Raw genomic sequence first — 10478 nt, 5'->3', positions numbered from 1 at the left:
CTGTTCTGAACGGCCATTATTTGAATTCTGAGCTTAGATCTGTTGACTTTTATAAGCACTTTGATTTGACAAAAATGGAGGTGCTGGTTGGGAATAGAATTTAGTTGTTCCTGGTGTCTTGAACTAATTAACATCTGTCCAAACAGGTATATTTCGTAAAATATCCTGAGTCTAAAAATAGATAACCTGCTAGAGCTGACAGAAAAGTTTTGAAATAATTGCATTACCTGGGGGACATCAAAATTTTAATATTATTACCGCTTCAGTATATTCATTTTTAGGGAGCTATACAGTTGCCACTTCCCACAGCAACCCTAAATTATGCTAAACAGAATGATTTGCATTGTGCAACCTATCTATTGTGCATACTAGTCAATCTTGGATATGCTGTATCCTCTCATTATTTCCTGCATCACATTGGCCACCTGTCTTGGGTAGCTTAATGGCACATGCCTTATTTTCCTAGATAAGGCTCTTCTCTTATTTCTACCCAGCCTTGATTGCTGTTCTAATTGGTTCAGAAGCAAACATAACTGCACAGCTTTCAGAAACTTAATATTGGAAGAGGTTGTATGGGTTGGGTCTTAAACACAAGAAGGGACCTTAGGAAATGAATTGTAATGTACTAGTCTTGCCAACAAAGGTCCATATAGTAAAAGCTATGGTTTTCACAGTCGTAATGTATGGAAGTGAAAGCTGGACCATAAAGAAGGCTGATCGCTGAAGAATGGATGCTTTTGAATTATGGTGCTGGAGGAGACTCTTGAGAGTCCCATGGACTGCAAGAAGATCAAACCTCTCCATTCTGAAGGAAATCAGCCCTGAGTGCTCACTGGAAGGACAGATCGTGAAGCTGAGGCTCCAATACTTTGGCCACCTCATGAGAAGAGAAGACTCCCTGGAAAAGACCCCGATATTGGGAAAGATTGAGGGCACAAGGAGAAGGGGACAACAGAGAACAAGATGGTTGGATAGTGTTCTCGAGGCTACCAGCATGAATTTGACCAAACTGTGGGAGGCAGTGGAAGACAGAAGTGCCTGGCGTGCTCTGGTCCACGGGGTCACGAAGAGTCGGACACAACTAAACGAATAAACAACAAATCTTGAATAGCTCATAGAAATCTCAAGCAAAGAGCATACAGCCATGGCTTAATAATGGATGCACTGCTATGTGCCAGAGTGGTGGTGAAACTCAGCTCTGTCTCATCTGAGGTGAGAAAGGCTCCCAGGTTCTTGACATGGATGCAGCAGTGGGCTAGATAAGGGCCACTAAGCTGAGATTGAATCCTATGGACTTGGCTACCTCTGCCAGCCCTACAGGGAAACATAACCATTGTAGTGTCCACTGGAAAAAGTTTCCTGACTAAAGGATTTGCTAGTAACTTCCTGATAACATGCATACTGCATAATTGTATGGTAGAAAGAGATCTAGAACAATGCTGAATTTTTCTAGGTTTACGGCATAATGTCGTGCCAGTGTTTGTGTCTGGTTCTGGAGAGGAGGGGTTTGATTTCCACTCACATCAAAGTACGCCTGGTTCCTATCTCTTGGTGTGTAGGTATACCCTGTGTTTTTTCCGGGGGGGCGGGGATGCAGGGGAACACATACCCCTAAACATTTTGTGAATCTTTGTACTTTTGTCCATTTACTGTATTTATTTTCCCCGATCTGAACTATAAAATGTTGACTTTCTTGAGTCGAAATGAGAGTACCCCTAAACATTTTTTTAAAGAAAAAAAAAGCACTGGGTATACATGCTTAGTTATTGTTGGAATCTGTCTATCTTGAGAGACAAAGTCAAACTGCTGTGTTAGCGGAACTGAAGTGGCTTTCCGTGGTGTGCAAGCCCTCACTTTGTCTGCTCAATCTTCTAGAGCCCGTCTTTGCATGCAGGGGAAGTCCCTAACTCACTGAGGGTTTGAGGCCCATTGGCTACCCTCACCTGGTTTAGTAGTTGAAATAATAATAATAATAATAATAATAATAATAATAATAATAATAATAATAATTTATTTATACTGTGGGAGGCAGTGGAAGACAGGAGTGCCTGGCGTGCTCTGGTCCATGGGGTCACGAAGAGTCAGACACGACTAAACGACTAAACAACAACAACAACATTTATACCCCACCCATCTGGCTGGGCTTCCCCAGCAACTCTGGGCGGCTTCCAACAAAATATTAAAATACAATAGTCTATCAAACATTAAAAGCTTTCTTAAACAGGGCTGCTTTCAGATGTCTTCTAAAAGTCTGGTGGTAGTTTTTCTCTTTGACATCTGGTGGGAGGGTGTTCCACAGGGCGGGTGCCACCACCGAGAAGGTCCTCTACCTGGTTCCCTATAACTTGGCTTCTCTCAGCAAGGGAACTGCCAGAAGGCCCTCGGAGCTGGACCTCAGTGTCCGGGCAGAACGATGGGGGTGGAGACGCTTCTTCAGGTATACTGGACCAAGGCCATTTTTGTTCCTAGGGTGCAGGGACACAACGTGGAGCAGCGGCAGGCTTCACCATTGCTGCTAACGGGCCACAACTACTGCAGGCAAGAGTCTGTCTTAGCCTAAAGGCAATGCTTACTGGAACAATGGGAATGCACAACTGAATTTACCTGCTCCATTCTTTTATTTATGCTAGCCCCATCCCTGGTATGCGCATCTAGCATTTAAAGAGCATTGAAACTGCCCTACATATCAGTGCAGTGAAAGAGGTGGTGCCAGCAGGTCTAGGCATGCTGACCTTGCTTGGCACCATTGCCAACATGTCTGCATGTAGTAGCAGCAGTCCCAGTAGAGGCGGGAGCACCACTCCTGTGTGCATGGCGCTGCTAGGGGAACCATTTTAATTCTGCTCCCCATCATAACAGTGGCTATTTGTAAGCAACAATTGTGTTGACGATTGGTGACTTTGGTTGGTTTTACTAGTTTGGAAGGTGGCATTCATTGGAAATCTGTTCAGAAGCTGATGTTCTGGGCCAACCCGTTCTGTTCCACATGCCCTGTGGAATGCCCTCCCATCAGATGTCAAAGAGAGAAATAATTACCTGACATTCAGAAGACATCTTAAGGCAGCCCTGTTCAGGGAAGTTTTTAATATGTAACGCTGTACTGTTTTTAACACTGATTGGGAGCCGCCCAGAGTGGCTGGGGAAACTCAGCCAGATGGGCAGGGTATAAATAATAATAATAATAATAATAATAATAATAATAATAATAATAATAATAATAATAAATTTATTATTATTATTATTATTATTATTATTATTATTATTATTATTATTATTGGTCCTGATTAGAAAGGGGTTTAAAAAGCACAATACAGTGGTATCTCGGGTTACATACGCTTCAGGTTACATACACTTCAGGTTACAGACCCAGAAATAGTACCTCGGCTTAAGAACTTTGCTTCAGGATGAGAACAGAAATCGTGCTCCGGCGGCGTGGCAGCAGTGGGAGGCCCCATTAGCTAAAGTGGTGCTTCAGGTTAAGAACAGTTTCAGGTTAAGAATGGACCTCCGGAATGAATTAAGTACTTAACCTGAGATACCACTGTATATTGGAATGGTTTCTGGTCGAAAATACTGTTTCCAAGTGCCTCTGAGGCATCCTGCCATTTTGGCATCAGTTTTATTTATAAATAAATGTATCTGCCTTTTTTACACCATACTGGTAAGAATGCAGCATTGCAATAGAAGTAAGGGGGGAAATCATCTGGAGGAATTGGACTGGCTCTTTCATATGCTCAGTGTTGGCTCTCTCCCTCTGGGTTACAAATCCTTGTGCAGAGGCACACATTCATCCATTTTAAAAGAACATATGCAAGCAGCTGAATGTTACCATCAACCCAAGAAGCCTCTTTAAGGGACACAGGACCTGGCAGAGGCAGCAACAACCCAGTGATGAACTCTCTTGGCAGGAGGCAAACCATATTTATGCCCAAGCACCCAGGCGGCGTAACTGATTTTTCATTGTGAAGAAAGACCTCCTTGTTCCAGACGGCTTTTGGGAACGGACTGCTTTTAATGAGGAGCTGCTGTTTTGGTTGCCTGCAAGCTTTTAATAGATCCGATAGATAGATAGATAGATAGATAGATATAGATAGATAGATAGATAGATAGATAGATGATAGATAGATGATAGATAGATAGATAGATGGTAGATAGATGATAGATAGATAGATGATAGATAGATAGATAGATAGATGATAGATAGATAGATGATAGATATAGATAGATAGATAGATAGATAGATGATAGATAGATAGATGATTGATTGATAGATAGATAGATAGATAGATAGATGATAGATGATAGATAGATGATAGATAGATAGATGATAGATAGATGATAGATAGATAGATGATAGATAGATGATAGATAGATAGATGATAGATAGATAGATGATAGATAGATGATTGATAGATGATCGATAGATAGATAGATGATAGACAGATTTAATTCTGTCAATGTTTAATTGCTTTTTAATGACCAACACGCCCCCCTGATTTTTAGGCGTTCTTATTTTGTCTGTAATCTGTCTTGATTCCCTGTCAGCGATAAAGGCGGAGTATAAATAAATATATAACACTAATGAGTTAAAGTGCCAGGATTACACGCGGTTTGATTTCTATTAACGCTCAATTGGTTTTTTTTTAGCGATTGTTTTTATTTTCCATGTTTCCAGCCGTTCTTCTTTCTATCCGTAACCCGCCTCGAGCCCCCGTGAGAGAAAAAGGCGGCTTAGGACTCCATTCCGGGATCCCCTCAGCCGCCGCCCTCCTTCCCAGGGCCCCTCCCGCCCCCTCAGGCGGCCGGGGAGGGAAGCGGCCGCTGACGAGTCTCCCCCGCCCGCCCCGCCCCCTCCCGGCGCCATCCCCGTCCCCCCCCCCGACGAGCGCCAGCCAGCCAATGGGGAGCCGCGCTGGGCGGGCAGGCGGGCGGCGCGGCGGGGACCGGGCGATGGCGGCGCTGACTGGCCCTGGGCGGCCGCCGCGGCGGGGCGATGGCGGGGCCCGCGGGACCCTCGTCGCGGCCCTCGCGCCGCTGCTGCTGCTGCTGCTGCTGCCGCCGGGCGGGGCGGGTGAGTAACGGTCTTGGCGGCGGGGCGGAGCGGAGGGGGGGGCGGCGGCGGGCGAAGCCTGGGCCGCCCCACCCCCGCCGGGCAGCGGACGGAGCGAGGCGGGCGGGCGAGTGGGCTCCGGCCGGGGGGCCCTCGAGGGGGGGGGGAAGGGGAGGGAGGACCAGGCGGCCGCGCGGGCTCCCTTTTAAAAATAAGAATTAGAAATCTCAGCGCTGCACTGTGGGGAGAAAGGAAGAGCAGGCAGACCTGTTCGTCACAGACACATAGGACACGTGTCAGAAGAACGCAACGTGAGAAGAGTCCTTCAGGGCAGTGGCGTAGCGTGGGGGGTGCAGGGGGGCCGGCCGCACCGGGCGCAACATCTGGGGGTTAGGGTTAGGGGGCGCAAATTACTTGCCTTGCCCCGGGTGCTGACAATCCACGCTACGCCACTGCTTCAGGGTCAGGCCAGTGGCCCCTCTGCGGCCAGCCAGATGCCTCTGGGAAGCCTGCAAGCGGGAGCGGAGCCCAAGAGCCCCCTCGCCGCCCTCCCGCCATCCCTGACAGCCTCCTCCTCCTCCATGATTTGGTCCAATCTTGCATTAAAAGCATCCAGGCGGCTGGCCGTCGTGATCTCCTGCGGGAGTGAGTTCCATAGTTTGTGCGCTGCATGAAGAAGCCCTTTCTTTTATCTCTTCTCCCCGCATTCAGCTTCCTGGGATGCCCCTGAGTTCTCCTGGCATGAGAGACGGGAGAAAACTTTCCTCTGTCCTCTTTGTCCGTGCCCTGCATAATTTCATGAACTTCTCCCATGTCTCCTCTTGCTCGCCTTTTCTCTAAACATATGTGACCATTTAAGCAGGGCAGGGCGCAGCTGAGCCTCCGGTTTGAACAAAGGGCCTTTTTGCGCTCCTTCAGGGTGCAGTCAGGGAACAAATCCCCCATTGGGACACTGACAGGGCAGGGAGGAAAGGGTGAGCTTTTCCCACTCTGGTGTTGATCATGCAGACATCCTTTTGCATTTAACACATGTTTGTGTGATGCAAAGCCATTGAACTTTCTGGTGTCTTGCCGTTCAGTTTTATATTGCAGCCTTCTTTGAAGTTCCTTTGTTCCAGTTAGGGAACCTTAGAGTCAGATACAGAGTGTTCTTGGAAATGTTCTTGGAGGTTGAAATGTTACCTTATGATGTAGCACACATATTCTCCTGGCTCATTTTGATTCAGTTTTCTTTTACCTCAATGCCCTTAGGAAGCAGTTGAGAAATCTAGAATTTCAATGTACAGTCGTACTTTGGTTCTCGAACAGAATGCGTTCTGGGAGTCCGTTCGACTCCTGAAACTGTTCGGAAACCAAGCGTGGCTTCCGATTGGCTGCAGGAGCGTCCTGTAGCCAATTGGAAGTTGTGGAAGCCACGCTGGATGTTTGGCTTCTGAAAATCGTTTGAAAACCGGAACACTTCCAGATTTGATCGTTCGGGAGCTGGTTTGTTTGGGAGCCAAGGCGTTTGAGATCCAGGGTACGACACTAACTTATTGGGCGGTAGGTGTTCCACCCCAATGAAGAACTCAGATTGTATTTGATATTTGTATTTGTGTGTTTTTAGATTTATTATTATTTTACATGGGGGGGATTATTCTACTAATGCATATTAATTGCACTATTATGGTACCCATATTGCTGTGGGGCATGCTGTGCCTGTGATACAAGGCTCATGTAATCCTTCCCAAGTAACTCCACTTTTTTATATCCATATTGCTAGGAAAGAGAACTGAAAGAGATACTTGTGTGTCACAGCCCTGCAGTGTAGTCCAGTGCTGAGCTCCTGGCATTTTGCTTTCCTCCCCAGGAAAATGCAGTTGAGAAGCATGCCTCTGAAACTGTAGCAGTCATCAGTGGCGTAGCGTGGGGGTGCAGGGGGGGCCGGCCGCACCGGGCGCAACATCTGGGGGTTAGGGGGCGCAAATCCACGGGTTAGGGGGTGCAAATTACTTGCCTTGCCCCAGGTGCTGACAACCCATGCTACGCCACTGGCAGTCATGCTGGGGTGGTGGTAAAACAGGTGATTAATTGCTTTCCATCCATGGGGAAAATTAGGAAGACTTGTGAGTGGGCAGGTGCATGGAATGTGTTTGCCAAAACAGTCATGGGGGGAAGTCTTAATCCCTCATCCCCCAGTGCTTCTAACTTACGTGGTCAATTCTCCAGCCCTAGAATCATAGAATCATAGAGTTGGAAGAGACCACAAGGGCCATCGAGTCCAACCCCCTGCCAAGCATTTCTCCTGAAAACAAAAAGGCAAAACAGCAGTGGGCAGTTTGAGCGTATGTGTTGTTTAAATTTTCTACTCCATTTCATCGGGTCTCCAGCCATACTGCCCCCCTCCCCCAAGCACAAACCAGAGGTCTTGACAGAAGTTTGCTTAGTTCACTTGCTCCCTCTCAGCCCAAATCCAGTGCCCAGTGGCATCCAGAAATCTCATGCTCCATTTTTTTCTTTCTTTCATGGTACAGAAGATAAATTTTGAGAAAACAATTGTTACAACAGTAAACAACAAGTAACTTGTTCTGATAAAATTACAGACTCATGCCACGTGTTAAAATTTCATTTGATTACTCTAGATCATGCCACATTTCCCATGAGTGCAGGGTAGATTCCTGACACAGTCTGAACAATTTATGTATTCAATAAACATTTGCCATATATTATGAAAGGAATATGGATTGTGTTTACCTTTGCTGCTCTCACATGGCATGTTAGTTTCTCAGCCAATGCTATTAATCATACTCTGTTATACCAAGAATCAATGTTCAGCCCATCACCAGTTTTCCAGCATCTAGCTATCTCCAGACGAGCAGCAGTCAATAGAAAGGCTAAGGGGTCATTTTTAGGATAATCATAAGCAGACAGGATAATCTCATGCTCTATTGACCTACCTGCAGTAACATACATTGCACTGTTGTCCAAATGTAGCTTAAGAGTTTCACAAAAAGCACCCTCAAAACCTGCTTTCTGTTGCACAAAAGTACATGATGTTTGTTCATTTTTTGTTTCACCCCTACCTGATATCATGAAGCAAACTTTTAGGACAAAAAAACCCCACACCCTTCCTTATGGATTGACATTGACATGGCTTTAGCCATTTATCAGGTTTATTAATAAATGAAAGGAGAGTAGCCAACAAACAGGCCCAGCAATTACTGTTCTGTTTTAACTCCAAAGCATGCCACCTGGCCCTGGAGCTTTTGCAGGATTTTGACTGATGGATCAATTGCTTAACTTCATTTCTCATAATGGGAAGCTTTTCAAGAGAGTCATGAGGCTAATAAGAGGTATGGGTTGTAGGAAGATTTTGAAAATAATTAAAATTGACCAAAATGGTTTTCTGAAACCCAAAGCCCTCTGGCAATAGATGACAGGGTTCCAGGCGTGGGAGGCAGGTATTGGTTGCTGCCAAAAATTCCTGGCAGTCTCAAGGTTTTGTTTTGTTTTTGTTTTTTACATCTTATACTTCTTTACAGCTTATTCATACAATAATGGACATGTAGGCAGTGTAGTTTGCTCATATGATTAGTTCACAATCTGTCAAACCAGTCCATAGCAAGTCCCAGTAGCCAAATTTCAACATAAATTGGCCGCTCTCTGGTGAAGGTCTGCTCCTATTTGTCTATACAATTCCATTATTTGGGGAGAGTCAGTGATTCCGAGAAAAGTAGCCTCTGTTACATTAGATCACCTAATTATTTTATTACCCTCTCTGACACTAAGCATTTTAGAGGGTAAATTCAGATGTGAATTTAAGTTTGATTCCTTTGGTAAGACCATGGTCTACTTGAAGGACAAGTGGTTGCTGTGAGTTTGCTTTTCTATCTCAATTACTTTGGATTGTTGACAATACCCAGCTAATTCTCCTTTACTGTTGACTTAGTGCAACATTTAGGACTTTTGTGGGGTCTTGATTGTCAGTCCAAACATTCAGGTGAATTGAAAATGCCGATGGTTAACTTGGCTGCCCAGAAAGCAGCCCTCTGATTCAGATCAGATTATTTGAAGGTCCATAAGGATGACAGCAGGTGATAGGTAAATTACCACTGGCAAATACACATTGTGCAAAATTTGGGACAGTTCTAAAGCTCTTAAGTCTCAACACCAATGCAAACAATAGTGTCTCACAGGATGAAAGTTCTGTCTTTCATCTTGTACAGGACACCTGAGACAGAGAATGCAGCACACCAATTCAAGAACATAGTATTATTATTTGTGTGTGTGTGTGTGTGTGTGTGTGTGTGGCATAATCTATAAGCAATGTTCCAGGCTCACAGCCTTAAATGCACACAGCCTGCCATATAATTTAGTCTGTCTGTCCCAGAAATATTGTTATTTTCCCTGCCTTTGTCTTCAAAGACACTGCCATTTGACATTTGTGGATTCACTACTGTATGGTTCAATGTTATATACTTTTAGGTGGGAGTTGAGAGTTCATACGGTTCCAAGTATTGATAGGCCCACCAGTTAAGTGTTTCTGAGTCTATAGCCTTGGAAGCTACTTTGTTGCCTGCTTGAACTGGGCATTCCTTTGGTGTGTGATCTCCCACATTTGGTAATCATCCTGAAGGATAACTTAATATAATACCAATCATAACTTGTTTTCAATTGTGCTATAAGATAAACAAAAAAAAAAAAAACTGTAGCAAATTAAATAACTGTTTTTAAAGGTTTAGAATTTTTACTTAGTACTATTATTAAATTGGGATGCGGGTGGCGCTGTGGGTTAAACCACAGAGCCTAGGACTTGCCGATTAGAAGGTCAGCGGTTTTAATCCCCGCGACGGGGTGAGCTCCCGTTGCTCGGTCCCTGCTCCTGCCAACCTAGCAGTTCAAAAGCACGTCAAAGTGCAAGTAGATAAATGGGTACCGCTCTGGCGGGAAGGTAAATGGCGTTTCCGTGCGCTGCTCTGGTTCACCAGAAGTGGCTTAGTCGTGCTGGCCACATGACTTGGAAGCTCTACGCTGGCTCCCTCGGTCAATAAAGCGAGATGAGCGCCGCAACCCCAGAGTCGGCCACGACTGGACCTAATGGTCAGGGATCCCTTTACCTTTATTATTAAATTTATTACCTGCTCTTCACCAGCAGGTCCTCAGTATTAAAAACAGTTAAAACAACAGACACAGGAACAGAGTGGGTCATGAAAACACATGTATGACGTGCCACGTGGCAGGTCTTCAACATTCACAGCTACCTAGTGAAGATGCCGGACATACCTTTGTAGGGAGGGAATTCCACATATTCGGGACTGCCAGAGAGAATGTTGGCTCCTTCTTCACTAATGAGGGCAGAGGGATTACCAAGAGTGCCCCCCTTGATTTGTAACACCTGAGAGTGTCTATAGAGAAGGAGGTGGTCTCAGATTTCTGGTGCCTATGTCTT

At 45.3% G+C, this 10478-nt stretch overlaps 1 protein-coding gene across 2 annotated transcripts in view; it reads left to right on the top strand.

The window, feature by feature from the left end:
* Window positions 1–4950: 4950 nt before the first annotated feature.
* The window catches only part of RECK (reversion inducing cysteine rich protein with kazal motifs), a gene marked incomplete at its 5' end in the record, with an annotated part of 43040 nt that continues 37512 nt past the window's right edge, over window positions 4951–10478 (top strand). Inside the window, one exon of one of the 2 annotated variants that reach the window (XM_082194749.1) lies at window positions 4951–5071. In XM_082194749.1, the coding sequence (XP_082050875.1) occupies window positions 4951–5071 (121 nt within the window). Of the gene's footprint in view, window positions 5072–7089; window positions 7113–10478 lie in introns of those variants that run through there. The other variant, XM_082194750.1, reaches the window with a different exon arrangement.

Source organism: Podarcis vaucheri, assembly GCF_965113315.1.
Source record: "Podarcis vaucheri genome assembly, chromosome: 13".
In the NCBI taxonomy this organism is placed as follows: Eukaryota; Metazoa; Chordata; class Lepidosauria; order Squamata; family Lacertidae; genus Podarcis; species Podarcis vaucheri.
Note: the sequence above shows the minus strand (reverse complement) of the source record. Positions and strands in the feature narration are given on the sequence as shown.